Below are 21029 nucleotides of genomic sequence, written 5' to 3'. Positions count from 1 at the left end.
TAAACCAGACAGTTTATTCAGATGCCCTGTGTTTCCTACAGGTTCCCCATTCACTGGTCTCCTGATGCAGGACCAGTGAAGAAGCGTGTCACAGTCTGATAGCATTTAATAATAAAAATTAAAATCACTGTATGAATTTGTCTTTAGCTAGCCACTTTAGAGAGACAAACCGAGACAACTGAGACGAATGTACACAACTGTGAGTCGAATGTACACAACCCATGTGGCAGAAACTTACACAGAGTGCGCCATCATCATATGCCCACTCATTGGCATCAATGACCTGGAGTGAGGCAGCACCACCAACAATGGATGAAGTGAGTCATCAACTCTGAGAGTCTGGAGACAATCTCATCCCTTCCATCATTTCAGCTCTGGAAAAACTGTTCTAGGACGTCAAACAATTAAAAGATGATCTACCCAGCTTCCCAACTGTACCAACCCGCGTCTCTGCTATTAACAGAAGGCGCCCTATTGACTGAGGAGGGATATAGGGAGTACATGCCGTGGGCCACCCTATGGTTTTACCTGTGGGATCATGCAGAAGACATGAGAAAGTGGGATGGAAAACCTACCTCAGTTCTGGAGGAACAGGTCCATGAACTGAAGAGAAAAACAATGGTCAAGGATGATCCTCCCAAGAAAGTTGCTGCTCCAGTGTTCGGTGAGCAGCTTCCAGATGGGGTGGAAGAGCTGATTTTACTCCAAATTCTATTATAAGGAATTCTAATCCTTTTCTACAAGACATAAGAGAAGAATCTTGTGATCACTATTAGAGGGGCCCTGCCTCCACCCAGGTGGAGGAGAGGGACAGTCTGGTTTACTGGACTGTGTGGATCAGATGGCCTGGCACATCAGTCCCACAGGAGTATAAGGCTCTAGTAGACACTGGTTCCCAGTGTACTCTGATGCCACCAAGCTATCAAGGGGTGAAACCCATTTGTATTTCTAGAGTTACAGGAGGATCCCAAGAGTTGACTCTACTGGAGGCTGAAATTAGCCTAACTGGGAAGGAGTGGCAAAAGCACCCTATTGTGACTGGTCCAGAGGCTCCGTGCATCCTTGGCATAGACTAGCTCAGAAGAGGGTACTTCAAAGATCCAAAAGGGTACTGATGGGCTTTTGGTGTCGCTGCCTTGGAGATGGAGGAAATTAAGCAGCTGTCCACCTTGCCTGGTCTCTCAGAGAATCCTTCTGTTGTGGGGTTGATGAAGGTCAAACAACAAGTGCCAGTCGTGACCACAACAGTGCACCGGTGGCAGTATCGCACCAACTGAGACTCCCTGATTCCCATCCATAAGCTGATCCATAGACTGGAGAGCCAAGGATTGATCAGTAGGACCCGCTCACCCTTTAATAGCCTTATATGTCCAGTGTGAAAGTCTAACGGAGAGTGGAGACTAATAGTAACTATCGTGGCCTGAGTGAAGTTACACCATCGAGTGCTGCTGTACCAGACATGCTAGAACTCCAATATGAACTGGAGTCAAAGGCAGCCAAGTGGTATGCCATGACTGATATTGCCAATGCATTTTTCTCAGTTCCTTTGGCAGCAGAGTGTAGGCCACAGTTTGCTTTTACTTGGAGGGGCGTCCAGTACAGTTGGAACCGACTGCCCCAGGGGTGGAAAGACAGCCCTACCATCTGCCATGGACTGATCCAGACTGCACTGGAACAGGGGGAAGCTCCAGAACACCTGCAATACATTGATGACATTATTGTGTGGGGTGATACAGCAGAAGAGTTCTTTGAGAAAGGGAAGAAAATAATCCAAATCCTGCTGAAAGCCGGTTTTGCCATAAAATGGAGTAAGGTCAGGGGACCTGCAGAGGAGATTCAATTTTCGGGAATAAAATGGCAAGATGGACATCACCAGATCCCCACAGATGCAATCAACAAGATAACAGCAATGTCTCCACCAACTAATAAGAAAGAAACATAAGCTTTCTTGGGTGCTGTGGGGTTCTGGAGAATGCACATCCCAAATTACAGTTTGATTGTAAGCCCTCTCTATCACATGACCCAGAAGAAGAATGATTTTAAATGGGGCCCTGTGCAAAAACAAGCCTTTGAGCAAATTAAACACGAGATAGTTCATGCAGTGGCCCTTGGACCAGTCCAGACCGGGCCAGATGTGAAAAATGTACTGTACACCATAGCCAGGGAGAATCGTCCTGCCTGGAGCCTCTGTCAGAAAACTCCAGGGGAAACTCGAGGTTGACCCCTCAGCTTTTGTAATCAGGGATACAGATGATCTGAGGCCATCTATATTCCCACTGAAAAAGAGAGACTGGCAGCCTATGAAGGGGTTCAAGCTGCTTCAGAAGTGATTGGCACTGAAGCACAGCTGGATGTTCAAAGGCAGGATCTCCTCTACACATCATGCAGCTGATGCTACATGGAGTAAGTGGGCTGCTCTAATTACACAACAAGCTTGAACAGGAAATCCCAGTCTTCCAGGAATTCTAGAATTCATCGTGGGCTGGGCAGAGGGCAAAGATTTTGGAATGTCACCAGAGATGGAGGTGATGTGTGCTGAAGAGGCCCCACCATAAAATCAACTGTCAGACAGTGAGAAGCAATATGCCTTGTTTACTGATGGGTCCTGCAGTACTGTGGGAAAACATGGGAGATGGAAGGGAGCTGTATGGAGTCCCCTACAACAAATTGCAGAAACTGCTGAAGGAGAGGGTGAATCAAGTCAGTTTGCTGAGGTGAAAGCTATCCAGCTGGCCCTGGACATCACTGAATGAGAAAAGTGGACAGTACTTTATCTCTATACGGACTCATGGGTGGTGGCAAATGCCCTGTGGGGGAGATGGCAGAGGTCAACCCATCTGGGCTGCTCCACTGGGGCAAGGTGTAACTGCCCTGGTGCAGAACCTGGTGGTGAAGGTATGCCATGTATATGCTCATGTACCCAAGAGTCAGACCACTGAGGTGCACCAGAACAAGTGGAAAAAGCTGCTAAGACTGAAGTGGCTCAGATGGACATAGATGGCAACATAAGGGTGAATTATTTTTAGCTTGCTGAGCCCATGACACCTCAGGCCATCAAGGCAGAGATGCAACATAAATGTGGGCTCATGACTGAGGGGTGGGCTTAACAGTGGACACTATTGCCTAGGTTATTCATGAATGTGAAACATGTTGCAATTAAGCAAGCCAAGAGGATGAAGCCTTTCTGGTATGGAGAACGATGGCTGAAGTACAAATACAGGGAGGCCTGGCACATTGACTATATCACACTCCCATCGCCCTGGCAAGGCAAGCGCCATGTGCTTACCATGGTGGAAGCAACCCCTGGATGGCTGGAAACACACTGTGCCCCACGCCACTGTCCAGAACACTACCTTGGGCCTTGAGAAACAGATTTTGTGGCGACACAGCACCCCAGAGAGAACTGAGTCAGACAATGGGACACATTTCTGGAACAACCTGATAGACACTTGGGCCAAAGAGCATGGCAGTGAGTGGGTATATCACATCCCCTACCATGCACCAGCCTCTGGGAAAATTGAATGGTCCAATGGGCTGTTAAAAACTACACTGAGAGCAATGGGTGGTGGGACTTTCAAACACTGGGATACGCCTTTACCAAAAGCCACCTGGTTGGTCAGCACCAGAGGATCTGCCAACAGGGCTGGCCCAGCCCAGTCAGAACTTTCACATATTGTAGAGGGGGATAAAGTTCCTGTGGTGCACATAAAGAATTTGCTGGGGAAGACAGTCTGGGTTATTCCTGCTTCAGGTAGAGGCAAACCCACTTGTGGGATTGCTTTTGCTCAGGTGCCTGGATATACTTGGTAGGTAATGTGGGAACATGGGGAAGTCCAGTGTGTACCTCAAGGGGGTTTAATCTGGGGGGAAAACAGTCAATGAACTCATATGCCATTGACTGCTCTACAGTGCTTCTATAGCCCATCAGCCAGATGCCCATCTCTACCACTCTGGGCTTTGAAAAGAAGGTATGTGCTGTCGTGAACGTCAGTGGAGAATAAAGTCATAAGAAAGCCAAGAGCAGCAACAGAGTGACCTTGACTTCCCTCTGAACATCATCCCAACAGAGAATGAACTTTGATGAAACCAGACAAGCTCAGCAGTGACCAGATGAGTTCAGCAGTGTTGTCAACAGGCAACAACCCAACCCAACACACTGTCTCTCCCGCCCTGAGAGGCTGTTACAAGAGATGGAGCCTAACACTGTGGACTGAGTGAATTCAGCAAACTTTATAGGGATGGTCCATGGCCTAAGGAATTGTATCTCTTTGTGTGTATATATATATGAGACAAAAAGCAATGGTATAGTGAAAAAAATGGGATCTGAGCATGACCTAAATGGCATGGATATTCCATGGGTGGATACTGTCATAGGTTCAGCTGCAGGAGTTATTTTTCTCCTTAGTAGCTGGTGCAGTGCTATTTTCCACTTCAGTCTGAGAACTGAGAACACCGATGTTTTAGTTGTTCCTAAGTAATGCTTACGCCGATCAAGGACTTTTCAGCTTCATGATCTGCCAGTGAGAAGGGCACGGGAAACCAGGAGGAAGCAGGGAAAGGACATCTGACCCTAACTAGCCAAAGTGGTATTCCATACCACAGCACGTTATGCCCAGGGAAGATACCTGGAAGGCCCATATAGCTGCTGAGGTCAGGCTGGGTATCAGTTGGTGGGTGCTGAGCAATTGTATTGAGCATGACTTTGTGTTTATTGGTTTGTTTTTTCTTCTCCCCTTTTAGCTTATATTCCCCCCCCCCCCTTGTTAGTTCCCTCATCATTGTTACTATTGGTAGAAGCAGTAGCGGTTTTGTGTTGTACCGTAGTTACTGTTCTTATCTCAACCCCTGGGATTTACATTCTTTCGATACTCCTCGCCATCACTCCAGGAGCAGGGTGGAAGAAAAGGGAGAGTGAGCGAGTGGCTGCATGGTTCTGAATTACCAGCTCGGCTTTAACCATGACAAGCAGTCAATGCTGAAGCTCCTTTTATACACCTATGACAGGGTTATTCATCAAAGACAAGACACCAAATCATGGAGCCAGAGGACAAAAGAGGAAGAAAAAGCCAGATACAGGAACAGTGTGTGGTTTCTTTGTCATGTTACTTTATGTAACTTCACAGAACTGTTGCCATAGGAACATTATGCAGGGTACACTTATAGATTGGCTTTATGGGGTTTTCCATGTACCAAAATATTTCTTTAAGTATTTACTGAAACATTAACCTTGCTCCTTTGGATTTTGATTTAGTGTCACACACGGTAAAAAGCTACTGATGAGCTCCCAGCTTGCTGCCTGGTGGTGGAAGCTTTTAACACCAAAGGAGAAAGCCTTCTGCATTCTTGTTTAGGCAGATGAAATCCCAAGTTACTGATCTTCTCTGGGTCACAGCGACAGCATCATCTCCCCCACCACTGAACGGAAGATCTGATTTCTTGAGCATCAAACACACTCTGAAAGCTGTCAATTCACATGACATACTGCATGTTAAATAACTCCAGTAAAACTCCAGTAAAAAGCCATTTTAACTTTGCTGTATTTATATACTATATAAATTTTACATGCTATATATTTACAGTGGGGCAAGTGCTTTTTATCTTTAAAAAAACAAAGATCAAACTTTAAACATCTCTGAACAACACAGCTTGTATAAACCAGACAGATTATTCAGATGAACTGTATTTAATACAGGTTCCCCACTCATCTCCTGATGCAGGACCAGTGAATATGAAGTGCATCACAGTTTGACAGCATTTAATAATAAAAATTAAAATCACAGTATGAATTTGTCTTTAGCTAGCCACTTCAGAGAGACAAAATCAGACAACTGAGACTTCAGACAAGTGACAGTATATTAAGAAAATGTAATAAAAACATACGGAAGAGTATTACAAATCATCTTGAGAAATACATTCAAAACTGCATATCTGTTGTTTCACAATGCTGAGAACCAGATGATTTCCTTCCAGATCTTGACTATAACTCGTATGTGAAGTACATTAGTTCCTAGTGTCCGAAAGAACAGGAAAGAAGATGAAGCTCTTGCAAAAAATTCTACCTGTGAAATATTAAATAAGTCTTTAAATTAAATATACAGACTGTCAGTTGCAATTTTTGTAATCCCTGGTTGCTCTTGCACCAGATGTCTAACTTGGAGTAACACAATATGAATAACATAAAGTCAACCTGAGTCTGTAATAAGCAGCATTTGAGATGGTCTATTCCAGGGCCTTATCTCACACTTGTGAGATGTTAATATGGTAATTTACAATGTTCAGCAGTTGTAAAAAGTTTCCACCCTTTTGGATTATTTTAAAAAACAAAGTCTCAAGTTAAAAACTAAAAAAAAGTCTTTCATGGTAAAATTCTGTACAGAAATGTTAAGCACCACTTATGATTGGATTTTGTCTTGATGGTAAATGTTTCAATAATAAATTCTAAGTTTTGATGGTCAATATTGGTAATGTCGAGTTCCATGTAAAGAGTCATAGTTTTTGAAGGTAAAGAGTCAATGGTGTTGAAGGTAAGTTGGGATTGAGGGTGAGAAGTAGTTGATTTTGTTGGTAGGTTTAGGTTGGGTATTGAAGGCTTCCATCAGTGAGCTCTGCATCTGAAAGACAAAAGAAAGCAATGTCACTCCCTGCCATGATGTTCAACATCAAACCGTGTCTCAGTGGTTGGGTTTCTGAAAGAGGTCTCAAGCCTGCACACAGCTCCGTCTGCTCTGTGACTACAGGATCCGACACACTCGAGACGGCGGCTTCCTCACATCCAAACTGGCTGCATTTTGGATCTATGCTAAGGTGGGGAAACTGTACACAGTATTAGGACAAAGCTACCTCCTTTCATAGCAAGTGGTACTTAGGTAAATTTAGGTGAGGTTTTGTCTAGACAGCATCCTTGTTTTAACAAGTCTTGTGTTCAAGCTCACCAAATCTTATGCACTAAGCCTCAGAAGCCTTTAGAAACTTGCTGGAGAGAATTTGTAGGAATGCAGGAAAGCAACTCCTTTAAAGCTGCTCCTTATGCCATCCCACCTCCGTTTTCCTTTAATCACACATTATCACATGCCCTTTCCATCCTTATTAATTTACTGGGGAGTCCTGGTGAAAAGGCACAACCTAACAATTCCTTCTTAGCTGTTGTCTGTCCCTAGCCTGTTTGAGAGGTTCCAGGCTCTTTAAAAACACACTGCTGCGGTGGCCTTTTTTGAGAGAGATTCCATTATCCAGGAATTCCTACTTGACACACATTTATTTAACATTTCTAAAGACGGACACTCCACAAGAGGAAGGTCATGAACATCTATGGACTTGAGGAAATACTAAAATTCTGCAGACTTAAAAGATTGCTTTTCACAGCCCTCCTCATATCCCACTTGTGTTGCAAGCGGTGGATCAAAGTGCGGTTCTATCACTGTGTTTATCGCTTAACATCTCTTACACCTACACAGATAGCGCACTAATCTTAATGCCCCTGACCTGTGTAGTGGGGTGCAAGGCATTTAACTTCTTCCTATACTTTTGGCTGGTTTAGAAATAAGTCGAGTTGGCCACCTGCTGGCAGGAGCATTCACTAAAGCCAAACCAGATCTAGAGTAGATGAATTTCTTCCGATTGCAAAAGAGCTTTCCCTCAGGCCGCTTCTCTGTATTTTTGAGACTATGCTAACAGAAAACAATCAGAAGGAACTAAACCAGTGGCAGGAATTTAACATACTCTCCAGGTCTTAAGTTTCAAAGCGTCCTCTGGGAGGTTAACAACTGTGTTTAGAAGACTGAGCTATATCTGGAACCACAGTTCAATATTATCAACAACTGAGGTTTGTCTGAATAAGCAGTCAGCTCCGTTTCTATGTGGTGAAACAGCTGAACATAGTATTTTATTTAAATCAATTACCCTGGCAGAATTTTTGGGGAAGACAGTGCTTTACTACAATATTACTAGCCTGGAAGTCTCATGTCATCATCTACCACTTGGACTACTGTACAAAAGCATTTAAAGGTTGTTTCAAGCGTAACAAGTGTCTCTGTCAGTAAAAAGGAGTCCTGCAAACATCCTATGCCTTTTTACCTTTCACATACTCACTGGATGGGATGAAGCTGTATTTCTTGTTGTCACCTGCCCCAGAAGGCTTCCTGTCCTTGTAGTTTTCTTCACTGCCCTGGTTTCTGTATTGCTCATGTAAATAGTTGCCTGAAAAAATGGGTACTCTCTTCTTCTCCTGTGTTGTCTTCTCGAGACGAGAATCTAAATATTCTGAGAAGTCTTTCAGTTTCCTGATGTGTTTCTTCTTTTCCTTCCGTTTGTGATTGTCATTGTCAATGCAGAACACAAGGCCACCCAAATCCTGAAGTCTGAGGGAAACATGCAGGTTAAAAATAGGAAAATGGATGCAGCATTTGATGTGTGTATGGAATGTTATTTATTTCACCACAGGTGGTGACTTGCTGTGTGTCAGCTGTTTTGTAGTAATTTCTGCACATCTGACTTCAGATGCAACAAACATAAGCCCTCAGATTAAAGAACAGTAAGTCTTAGTTTGTACACAAATCCTGATGGGATAATTGCAGGATATGTGGAATTAAAAATATGTAATTGTTGCAACCTAATGGAGAACAGTGCGCAGATGTGGTTCTGTCCTGAGTCCAGCAGGCTGGGCTTAAACCACGACAGGTTCTTAACTTTGTGCTCCAGATCTAGCGTTCTAATGCTATTCGGCAACATCCTTCCTATGTTTGCTTGACCAACCTAATGACCAGCCTAATGACCAACCCGTAGTCAGATTATCCTACAAAAATCTCTATAAACAATGGGAAAAGGCAGGCATGAGAAACATTCAGAAACGAGTTAGGAAAAAATGGTGGATTACGCTGGAATCCCTGCTTACTTGTAATCCTTCTCTCGATATTTATCTTTGGACTTCTTTTTCTTCTTGACCTTCTTATCTTTTTTGATTCTTTGGTCATCTATCTTGCGGCATTTCTTTTCCACTTCACTTTCGCTTCCTTCTGTGTCGCCATATTTCCTCTTGCCAAGCCTCAGTTTTCCATTTTCCCAGAAAGAGTTGTCAAACTGTGCATGAGCTGAGGCAGGTGGAGGTGCATGCCTTTCCCGGGAGTGTTTTTCAGACTGCTGCTGAGGTACTGAACAACGATGGAAGTCCTCTCTGTGGCTACTGAAGTGATAGGCACCTTCCTCTCTGGAGTGAGTGGTGTGAGCCCATCTGCTCTTGCAGTGATAATCCCTATGTGATTTGTAGAACTGACTCAATTTGTCAAAGTCTTTATCAAAATGAGAGGACTTCCTCTCTCTACCATCTCCTATTCCATGAACAGAGTAATAATCCTTGTAATATCTGCATTTTTCCCATCTCCGTGATTCATCTTGGTAGTATCTTTCCCTGCTCCAGGTTCTCTCTCCTTTGGAATGGTAATACCTATTCCTGTCTTGTTCCATTCTTTCTCTGCTTCGGGATCTGTAACGAGAGTATTTTCCTGAGCTTTTGCCATTATTTGGACTGTTTCTTTCATTATGGGAAGGTCTGTACTTGCCTTCATTGCAATAGTCCTGCTTATGATGATATTGCTTATTTGTTTCCATGCTGCGAGAGCGCCTCCTTCTGTAGGAACGATCATCCACTTTGCTCCTGCTTTGCTTCTGCTCTTCAATGTCAGAGAATTGTCTCTTCTTTCGGTAGTGCTCTTTGTCAGCTTTTTTGGAGTCGTGTATCTTTTCCTCGTATTTTTGCCTATTATTCTCTTCGCATTTTTTATTATTCAGCCCCTCGTTTTGTCTAGAGAATTGACTCTCCAGAACTTTATCCAGCTTTGTAATAGAGGAGTCATTCACAGGCGGTACCTCTACATAGTTACTAGAAACGTCCTTTGTATCTTGGCATTTATCTGTAACTAGAGATGCAAGTTTTTTAGGACTACATTCAATGTCAGACTTCACAGAGGAAGTTTGCCCTAATTTCTCTTCACTCTCAGGACACCCTTTCATATACAAAGGATCTCCTTTTGCAATGAGTGCAGGTTCTTTTGGTCCTTCTGGTTTGTCCTTGTCTCTACTGTCTTCTGATTCACACTGCCCACGATATTCATCTTCAGTATCCAAGGATTTTTTCCTGACCTTGTGCTGACCGTTGATACTGGGATGTACATTATCAGCTTTTGTTATAATACTTTCAGCAACTTCTTTGGTAGCAATGGTTTCAGAGTCTGATACAGTAAAAGGACTCTCAATCTCACAGCCAAGGTCGGAAAGAGGCGTCCTGGATTGTTCACAGACAAACACTGTTTCCGTCACTACGGTTTCCGTAAGACGATCACCCTCAGGCTTCTGAGGTGCAGGGGCACTGCACAAAATAAAAACACATTTTTCACTTGAAAAGGTTCACCTAAAAGATAAATGTCAGGAGCAAAAATCCCTTGAAGTAAAAGATTTGGTGGCTACTGGTAAACTCTGTATGTTTCTAAACTCCCTTACACAGTTTGGAAACTGTACCTTTCTAAAGGGACTCTGTAAGGCAGTCCCTTTAGAAACCGATTCTCACACATTCAGCAGCGCCCAGAGGTGGTGTTTTCCTTCTCTTCAGTTTGCAAGTAGTACATTAAAACCCACACCCAACACATTTGTCTCCCTCTGCTCACTGCTCTGCCTCGCATCAGTAGCCAACACCACTACCTTCGCTCTCCCCCAACTAGAAAGAAGTCAACTCATTGATTTCCCTCTCTCCCCAAATGGGGGGGGCAGGAGGTGGGAACTGACATCAGGAAAAAAAATCCAATCGTAAAAATAAAGGAAAATAATTCTATGAAGACACAGAACGATTCTGGGAGGCGTCTGATTGTATTTAGTATCAGAATAATGCCTGTTCAGTGCTCATGTCTGCAACCCTACATGTACAGCGTGGAATTTGCTGTACTGGTTTAAAGCTTTCTATTAAATAGAATTAGTAAATGGGTAAAACAATGATAAACTTGTATGAAATCTTGTTTTCATCAGAGAATACTCAATGTACCTTGCTTTCTCTGACAACATGTTCAGGTGGTTGTAGGCCAGGGACTCCAAGATTATTTCTTGAGGAATTGGTGACTCGGCTACAGGTATCTAAAGTTAAAAGACAGACATTAACAGACAAAAAAATACTACCTTTAGTAGAAAATGGTTTGCAAATTTCCTCATTAGTTATTAAACAAGATCACTTTGCCTTACATGCACCGTTGCTATTTCACACATCACCCCTTCCCCCCCCCAATATATTTATGAAACTTAGGAAGTACTATCTCAGGTGAAATTTTCTGAAGCTGACAGGTTCTCACATGCCAGTTCAGCTCTGCAAATTCTAACGGGACAATAGCACAAAGTGTTAACGATGAAATTGTGCTGTTGTTTTCACAGTATTTCACATGAATTACGAACATTTTAATGCTCCTGAATACTAAACACACCATAGGTGAGAAGTTCTAGATGGAACAAACAACTCACTGGTTCAAGCAATCCATTTGTTTTAGCAAAGAAAATCTCAGAAGGTTTAGCAGGTTGGACTTGGCAAGTAAAATCATCAAGATTCAGTCCCTTTTGTTTAGATCCAGTATCTAAACTAATAGCACCATTTAGTGAATCATTTTTTGGCAGCTCATGACGGGATCTGTCTTCTTCAGCACTCTCACAGACAGAATGGGAATTCTGCAATGTGCCGACCACCTTCCAAATTACAATTCCATTGGAAGATATGCTGTAATTCATTTTAAACACGCCATTCGACGCCTCAGATTTTCCTGAAGACTCTGCACTGGAAGGGACTGTGGCGTCAGAGCCGAGTGTAGGACTTACCTTTGCTGCTGGCTCTACAGACGTTTCATCAGGAACTTCCTGTTTGGAAATGTTAGCAGCAACTGCCGCTGTAGACGCATTCGAGGTAGACTCTGCTCTGAGAGAATTTGTAATTGTGGAGGAAGGAACGGCCTTGCTGAGATCCTCATTCTCCAAAGCACTGGTAAGACAGTCAGGTTGTGACACAGTCTGACACCCAGGCAATTTGTTATGAATACCGAGAGTGATCTTCTGGGCTTTCGATGGATCCGTAGTTGAAGGCCTGGTAATTGCCCAGTTTTGAATGCAAGCTGTTGGTGGAGCTGAAGACGGCTTGTTTATGGTGATACCAACAGGATTTGTATCCTCTTTTAGGGGTCCAGTTCCATTTAAACGACTTGAATTCTGTATTGAAAAAAAAAAAGATGGCAAGATGAATATGTGCAATCACACAGCACTTATTAAAACATTAAATTCTCCTACTAAATATTTCTAGAAATTGCCTCACCACCTAAGAAGAAAAACACCCCACTTCCAATATAAATCTAAGTCCAACAAGTGTGTTTAATTCCCGCTGCTTTTGATTTACTGCATCTTGGTATCAAATGAGCCTCATGTTTTGAAACCCACTCAAACAACTTAACATTGACGAAAACTCTTCCCAAATGTATTTATTTTCCCCTTTAAAGATTCCCTGAAAACACTGCAGTAATTGCTCTGGTACTCAGGACCAAGATAAATTGTTTTCACAGTCTCAGCTAAAGTAACCCTGAAAGAGAGTGATCTTTGCCTGCTGTTGTTATTATTATTACCACCATCATCAAAGAATTAACAGAGTCCTTCAAGTGTCTCAAAAGCGTAGCTCTCAGTGCTTTAGAAAGCAATTTGAGTTGGAAGTATAATGAAGTAGCGTGGCTGCACAATTTAGGATTAGCCACTGTTTGAATAATTCTGGCTGTTGCATGATAGTTGTGAAGAAAGCTTCAGAGTGGGGAGAAATAGATCTCAGATGCTATGAAACTATACCCCGCCCCCCATCAAAAGAAAACAACATTGTCAATTTGGTGCCATTATCTGCTCCCTGCAAATTACCTTAATCATATGAGGAGGAAGTCGTGGTCCCATAAATCCAACCTGATTATTATTAGGTCCCCGCTGACCAAGGAATGAACGGGGATAAGACGGTGCTGGTAAGTAAAAACCACGTTCTCCAAGTGTCAAATCGTAGCGCCTTGGAAAAATAACAGTGATCTCAGTTTAGAGTCTTTCTTTCAAATTATTCTTGGATTAAAACCCCATCTATAATTTTACAAGAACAGATGATGTGACACAAAATACATATATAAAAGACTCAAGCAAGACTACAAACTAAAAAACAGACAATGGTCTCCCTACAATGACTGTTCTTGTCAGAGCAACAACTCACCCTTACACCATCTATGGTGTAATTTCTCCTCTCCTAAATTACCCTCTACATAGAGCAGGTACAGAGCACGTACACAAGCACACCAGTTTAACGCCAAGCAATGAAAGATCGTAAATGACTGCGGTAAGTTCAAGTTAGACAGAACTGAATTACAGAAACACTAAACTTTTTCTAGGAGAGAAGGAAAAACACTTGGAAAAAAAGAAAAGTATCAGTAACAGGAAAGTAAATATATTCTGAACAGATTCCGTAGCTGGTATTACCTGATATAAAAAAGTAAATAAGCTTGCTGATTGAGAACCGTTTTGATATCAGAACGTTCCACTATGGCATCATTCATTCGATACCAGAATCCATTGCCGGCCTGCAAACAAAAGACAGTGGTATCTTCAGACAAAATGCATGTGGTCCAAATGACATCACAGGCGGAACACGACAGCACAAAACGTACCAAACAGATCAAACAGAACGCATCATTCAACCTTTCTCCATCAAAACGGTGGTTGCCAGTAACATTTATTTTCTTGGTTTACTTTACCCAGTTAGAAATCAAGCTGATGCCCACCTTTATGAAGCAGATGTAGTGTCCTGCATTGCAGTTGAAACCAGAATGAACAAGAACTGCATATAAAGCATAGATGAGTGGTTCTCCCATTGATTGAGACATATATGCTCGAAGATCCAAATATTCAGGGTATTTTACATCCTAAACACAGATATAGGAAGATTCAAAAACTACCCCGAAACACTTCATGGAACAGCCTGAGAAAAACCCTTCTAAAAACACAGGCTAGGATCACACAAATATATATTCTTGATTCATTTAAAAATACCTATTCTCAGAAACAGTATTTAATAATTTAAGCTGCAGAGAATTGTTTTCTGCAGAATTAGCTCTAAGAGTGAGGCATATTCTCATGGTTACTGTAAACCATAGTTGTTAGACTGACTTTTCTTAGACTACTGTTATTAGTCTATAGTTACAGCCTGCAAATATTAACAACTTATAAATGATATTTTATTGGGGAAATCTCCCATTCCAAGAAGATAAAGCTGCTTTACAGCTGCAAATATACCTTGTTGATCTTGCCACCAGTAAAATTTGCAAATCTTTTCAGTGATATTGTAAGAACTTTGGAGGAGCGATGTATTGTGTACCTCTTGGAGGCAGGAACCATGTTTTTACACCTTAAAAACAAGCACAGACAAACGTTTAAAAGAAAATTCTATGACACTAGGACCTTCAGCCAGCTAATGTTGCCTCCCACCCCAAATCGTTGTCCTTAGCTCCGTGCTTCAGCTCACCACTACTTAGCAGACATCCCCTTTAACTTCTGGCCACATGAATATTTCTGTGCAACCTCACACTGACGAAGGCTAATAAACCCCAGTGGAGGCAGCAGTAGGAATAGAAGTCTAATATGAGCTAATGGCCACAAGACTTCTATTTCCAAATATTCATGTGACACATTAAATGCCTTCCCTTGGACTCAGATGGAATTAGTAAGACTCTTACTTGCTACACTTATAGCTGTTTTCTCCGTCCAGTTGTTCAGGTTTCACAAATTGTTCTAGAGCCTTGGTGATAGATGTAACGGTCTGGATGAATAAGAAAGTAGAGCACTGAGTCACTGGAAATGCAAAATTTCAAACACTTCCTGGTAGTTAATGGGAGAACCTTGCTAGCTCATCCTCAAGCGACCTACTGTCAACCGGCAACCACTGTGAAGGAGGCAGAAACCTCAGAGTACACTGAGCATTTACCTCCTGTGGAAATCATGCTACTTTGAAATAAAAACATAAAGTTTGCAGTGCCACAGACAGCATCTGTACTATGCTGTGGCCTCAATAATGAGAACAGTCAAACCTGTCAGCCTAACGATAGAGGTATAGATGCTGAAGCAGAATAATTGAGAATTGTGAGCGTAGAGGTGTTTGTGTAGATGTAATTACTGTTTTTACAGCTTAAACCCACTGCAAACATGGAGAGCATCTCGATGCCTTCCAAAACACAAGACCAAAGCCCAGTCCACTCCCACCCAACACCAAGCTCTTTCCTTTTAGCAGTGTGTATTTTTAAGTAAAATGCCTTTACCTGGAAAGCTCTACAGGTCCTTATACAGCTCAACCCATATCCACAGAACATCTTACCTTTATATCCAAAGTAATATCGAGGAACGGTTCATATGTATCAGAAACGGCTTTGCAGTTCAAGCATTTTACTGGAATCAAAATACAAATGCTTAACACTGACCGGACAAATTTAAAGTCTTCATACATTTTACTTTAGTCAAAGCACAAAGTCCTTTACTACAGACAAACGGACACAGACCAGTTCAAAGGACAGGAAGATTTTTAACAAGTACCTCGGGATCTTAGATATCCTCCAAATATTTGATAAATAAGTGTGGTGGCTTGAGAAGATATGTCCAACCTGTGAAGAAATGAAAAATCAGACCTCAGACTAGGCAAGGCTCAGATATAACTCTTCAAACAGTTTTTACCAAGGACATTCATTCTAATGTAGTATAGTAAAGAAAGGAGTAAAAGGGGCTAGAGAACAATCTAAAGGTTAAATAATTTGTTTATGCTTACTTGGTGCTTCCATTCAAGCAAGCTTTCTGCAGAGCATCAACAGTGAAGGACAAGAATTCGTGCGCGTCCTCTTGACTGCCGTAATGGAAATGCTTTCCTATTCCTAATAAGTAAGAAGGTGGTTATATTTATCTCCTCGAAATTGAAAGAAAACTCACGTTTCTACAAGTATCAAAATCGTTTCTATGCCTCAAATAGTGCTCTGAAAAGTTACCAAATATATCAAAAGAAAACTATCTGAAATTACTTACTTTTAAGGCCATTGATAACAGATGTAGGTTTGATAGCATTATTAGAGCAACACAGGACCTGGTTAATGTGAGCTTCCAATGTACACATCATACAGAAGCCTTTCTCGTGACCTGAAGAGTGAAAGAACCAACAGTCTAGCCAAATATGCATTGCTACAAGAAAACCAAAACCCAACCTTATGAAATAGTAGTTTTTAAGCTACAGGTACAATGTCCTCTCCTCATGTACATTCTCTTCTCCTAGGGTGTAAGTATCCCGACAGTTTTGTGACATTTTATTATGCAATCCTGTACAGCATTTAAATGATGACTAAGTCGGTATTTAAATGCATTTTCTGATGAGCAATCTAAGTCAGTATTGCAATGACCTTGTTTGTTGGGTTTTTTTGCAGGCTGAGATGAATATGAACTCCACAGGCTGCAGAATGTATGACAAAACACTACTGACACTGATGATACAGTGCTAAGAAAGAATGCGTGTTATCTTCAGCATACTGCTGTGAGGTGGGCTACATGACACAGAGCTAAGAATCCTCTGGGAGAAAGGAAAGAGTAAAGGAAGGTATGTATAAGTATTTCTGCCCTCCCTTTTGCAACAGGGTTCTTAACTGGAAACAGTTGTATATATGGTAAGAAAACAATTAAATTTCTAGGAATAAATACTAAGATGCCAGACCAAAGAGCATGCATGTACCTTTGTCAAAAGAGACCTAGAACGATATGAAAAGAGGCTCCTATGCCAAATCAGTTCAAGCATAGAATAGAAATGCGAAGAACACAAATTCAAAGGTTCAAAAAATACAAACTTTTAACTAGAATAAAACCAGTCTAAATTTGAATACTGCCCCACACAAATTTCCATTTCAGGTCAGCAGAAATTAGCCTGTAGTGCTTTCTAGGGTGTGGGCTTTTTTAATGGGTCAATAGTGAACATGTCGTTTATTGCAGTATTAGCACATTATGGTATCTAGGCTCCAAAGAAGCTATCATGACAATATTCTAAATTTTACCACCTTTCTACCAGCAGGAAACCAAAATACCTAATGTTCATCAAATGCCTTCTTTTACAACGTACTTCATTGTTCACACAAAGCAAGAAATTGTCTTTATTTGCAATTTTACCATTGTGCATTAAATGAAGAAATCCACTTTATATGCCATTCCGAGCTTCCTGTTAAACAATCATGAAATCACAGAATCATTTAGGTTAGAAAAGGCCACAAATACCACGTTCAAACCGGCTTCTACAGGTAAAACAGGAATGCTACGCTTTTTCTCAACAGAATCACTCTTGTTCTTTCACCTTTGCAGCTGCCCAACATATTTATAATAAGGTTAGAAAGTACTCACATGACTTGGTGTGTTCAAGTGAAAGCATGTAATTGGCCAGAGGAGGTGTATAGGTTAAACACTGTAGAGTAGAATTAAGGAAACACGTATTGCCCAGATTCTGCAGTCCAACTCCAACACTTAGTGTCTGTTGCCAATCCATGCAAATTTTCTCAGGTGGAAAAAGAATTCTTTGTGGTGGGGCAATTCCATCGTTAACAACTGCAAGAAAATCAGATTTAAAAAATATTTACTGTTTCTGTTTGAAAAAGGATGTTTAAAAGGTGCCATTCTGTAGGAGCACCCAGAGGAACCAGGTCTACTCCAGAACGCAAAAATGTGATGATGGCTTAAACACTGCCACTTGAATTTGCAGGTCAACACACTGTTTTGAAGGATAATTTATTCATCTGTTTCAATTCACTCAAAGCAAGACAAACTACAAGTGATTGTAGTAACTTCTGCCAGGTTTCCCTCCATCTACATCCTTAAATCTGAGTATTGATTCAATCATTGTGTTATCTGATTGTGTTTTTTTCTTATTCTATCTCAAACCACAAACTTACTTGCAATTCTATGGTAAAAAAGGTAAGAACGATAATGGAAAAATAATTGAGTAACTAGCAGCACAGGTAACTGTACAGATACCAGACTTCTTCCTGAGCAGTTAGCATTCAAAGACTTGTGAATAAAGAAGCCATAAACACAAAGGTGAAATGTACTTTTCTCTGCACAACACAGAAGACCTGGCTAAGTCTGTGTATTATAAAAACCTCCTCAAAACCGATTGTTACAAATAGATTTTAAACACATAAAATTACAGGTTTTCCAACACCAGTCCCTTCATTTGCCTTAGGGGACTCACAAAACTGCAGCCTAGTGCTGAAGGCTTTATTCATCACAACCCTGTCTTATATCAGTGCAACAAATGAGAACTGTGTTTTCTACCTTTGGGGGTTTTGTTCTGAAGAAAAGGGGGGAACGACAGAAGACACACTTACTTAGCTCTCTCTGGCCAAAAGGCTTAGGTTTTTGAGACGTCCTACAATAAATAGAGCCTCCTGGTCCTTTGTCCATAGAGACTTTGTTTGGATCTTCTGTGGGTGGTACACGGCCCAAGTTCACGGTGCGTGATGTCATTTTCTTCGTACGGGGTTTGTTCGATTTGTCAGGCCGCCTTGATGATGAGTTTTTAGATGTTGAAGATTTTGGCTTGTTAACTATGGTCATTGTTCATATCTGTAACAGAGGTAAAAGTTCTGGTTGACTTAAGACTATCAAGAAGCATTCCAGATGGAAATTCTGTCACTCTGTATCAAATAACTTGAAGAACTAAATAAGTGGTAAAAATTATTATAAAACCCCAAACAACAACAACCAAACAAAAACCCCACTCACAAAGCTGTGTTTAAGTGGGGAGTAGCGGTTACGCAGTTGTCTGGTGACAAAACAAACATTTGCAGAAGGGACTAAAGCAGTAACATACAGAAAAATACCTTAGTAAGCAACAGGAAACTACTAGAGGTAGACATGAAGACCAGGAACTTTCATGTTTCTTAATTGCAAAATATACTTGCACGCTGCAACATTACCGTAAGAAAAAAAAAAAAAAAAGACACAAAACCAAATCACCTACAAAAAAATTATAACCAACCCATCCCTCGAAAAAACCCAAAGCAGAAAGAAATAAGGAACATCCCGAACATGCACATGCCAGACTTGTTCACTTTCCTAAAACACAACCTAGCTGCCAAGCCAGGAAACTCGCAGTTAATTTATCGCTTTAACCTTAACTGGAAGGCAGTTAGGTACACGAAGTAGAGAGGCACTCGAAGCTCTCATTCCTTGCTGTCGGAGCCCAGCAACGCTTCCTGCCACTACTGGCGACGGTGAGAGATCGAGCACCACGAGTTGTACCGAGCGCCGAGAGCGGCCCCTGGGTCTGCGTCTGTCCGCAGAGGTGGCGGGTCTGTGACCTCCCAGGGGTCTCCCTGTCCTCCCAAGGCGTGTCTGCCCAGTGTTTCACCGCAGTCTAAGGGTCTGCTTCTCCCGGGTCGCAAGATAAGCTCTCAAAGTCGGCTATAGCTCGAAATGGAACTGTCCGGCCTTCCGTCACTAGCCTGAAGCACCCACCCGCTCACCGCCCGCTCTGCCTTTCCTACGGGTTTTGGCCCCTAAAAGCAGTCTGGCACCGCCGCTCTCACGGACCGGCGCGGCACGCAGCATGTCCGCGCTCGGGAGCGGCAAGAGCCCAGACACAGCCAAACCAAAACGATGCCGACACGGCAGGCGAGGGCGGGGCACGGCTCCGAAGCATCTCTCGCTTCACCTCACCTCTCCCTTCTCTCTCCACCTCACACTACGACCCAGCCCCGCCGAGCACCTCCTGCACGCGACAACCGGTGCTGAGGGGTCAGGCCCAGCGTCGCGCCGCCTCAGTGCCCTCACACCACTCTCCAGGTGTCGCTTTCCGGGCTCCCACCTCGAGAGCCGTCCGGAAGCGGGACCGCAGCAGCGAGCGGCCCAGGGCGATTCTGTGCTCATGGCAGCTAACGGACGGGACGTGAGGACGGCGAGAAGTGGAACCGTTCGAAGCGTTCGATTCCCCGCGGGAGGCGGCAGGCCCCGAGAAGAGCCGCCGCCTCCTCGCCAAGCAGGGAACAACGCCGCTCAGGCCGCGGGACCTGGGGATCCCGGCCGCCCTCCCGCCGGGTCCGGTAGGCGGGGAACCAATGCCGAGTCCCCGCGCCGGCAGCAGGAGAAGAAGGGAGAGGCAGGTGGCGGCGGGCACCAGCGGGACCTCGGCCGCTCATGAAAGCGGGAGCACAGTGGCGACAGTGCGCCGGGCATCGCCACCTCTTGTCGCGCCAGGAGGGGACTGGTCCCGCCGGCCCAGGGTGTGGTAGCGGGGCTCCGTCCGTTCGCCGCATGCTGGGGACAGCGCCGCGCCGCGCCACGCCACACCACGCCCCGCCCCGCCCGGGGGTCCCACCTCCACCGGCTGCCCGCCATCCGGGAGGGCAGCGGCCGGGTGCCCGGCCAGCGCCCCATCGGGCTGGGCTGGGCTGGGCTAAGCCCAGCCGGCTGCTCCCTCCGGTTGCTTTTCCTTCCTTTTCCCGGGCCGGCCCCTCCCCCCGGCCCATTGATTTCCAGGGAGGGAGACGCACGCGACGATGCCGGTTTTTGCCAGGCCGCCGCCAGGCCCGAGTCTGTCGTCCCGTCCCCCCCCCCCCCCCGCCCCCAAACACCATTACCTGGTTCGGCCTCTCTTGACTCGGCGCTGCCGGGTCCCCCTCGCCGCAGCCCCCGCCTTAGCCCGGTCCGCTCCGCCTACAGTTACAGCCCGTCGGGGAACAATGACGTCCCTCCGCCGGCCTCTTGCATCCGGGGCCCGGCGCCGGCCGGGCAAGCGGGCGGGGGGAGGAAAGGAGGCGGTGGCGGCGGCGGGGGGGAGAAGCGAGCTCCTCCGGGTCACACGGGGACCAGCACCGCCCCTGTGCCGCTGCCGGGAGCCGCTAGAGGGGGCTCGGCGACCCCCGGTCAGGGCGAGAGGGCCGATGGCACCGCGGCGAGGAGCTCCCGCGGGGAAGAGGAGGAGGTGGTGGTGG

The 21029-nt window shown here is 43.9% G+C and overlaps 1 protein-coding gene across 1 annotated transcript; it reads right to left on the bottom strand.

The window, feature by feature from the left end:
- Positions 1–5520: 5520 nt before the first annotated feature.
- Positions 5521–21008, bottom strand: LOC133214301 (ubiquitin carboxyl-terminal hydrolase 42-like). The gene is made up of 17 exons (XM_061357102.1): positions 20676–21008; positions 18423–18660; positions 17443–17643; positions 16093–16203; positions 15842–15944; positions 15613–15680; positions 15398–15468; positions 14763–14845; positions 14323–14434; positions 13812–13952; positions 13510–13610; positions 12913–13051; positions 11494–12225; positions 11027–11115; positions 8891–10360; positions 8074–8357; positions 5521–6611 (listed from the first exon to the last, which is right to left on the bottom strand). Exons 2-17 carry the CDS (start codon positions 18649–18651, stop codon positions 6571–6573), a joined length of 3975 nt encoding a protein of 1324 aa, XP_061213086.1. The 5' UTR covers positions 18652–18660; positions 20676–21008; the 3' UTR covers positions 5521–6570.
- Positions 21009–21029: the final 21 nt, after the last annotated feature.

The sequence above is a fragment of the Neopsephotus bourkii genome, unplaced genomic scaffold (genome assembly GCF_033783945.1).
Source record: "Neopsephotus bourkii isolate Nb327-2 ecotype Australia unplaced genomic scaffold, CSIRO-AGI_Nbou_v1 NB_882, whole genome shotgun sequence".
Lineage (NCBI taxonomy): Eukaryota > Metazoa > Chordata > Aves > Psittaciformes > Psittacidae > Neopsephotus > Neopsephotus bourkii.
This window is presented reverse-complemented; position numbering and strand designations above follow the sequence as displayed.

Bases quoted from the DNA above. Each gene is read 5' to 3' on its own strand.
- LOC133214301 (XM_061357102.1), bottom strand. From the start codon at position 18,651: ATGACCATAGTTAACAAGCCAAAATCTTCAACATCTAAAAACTCATCA. The intron at 17,644-18,422 runs GTAAGTGTGTCT...ATTTTCTTGCAG, and splicing joins TTTTGGCCAGAGAGAGCTAA to TTGTTAACGATGGAATTGCC. The intron at 15,945-16,092 runs GTAAGTAATTTC...CTTACTTATTAG, and splicing joins TGTTATCAATGGCCTTAAAA to GAATAGGAAAGCATTTCCAT.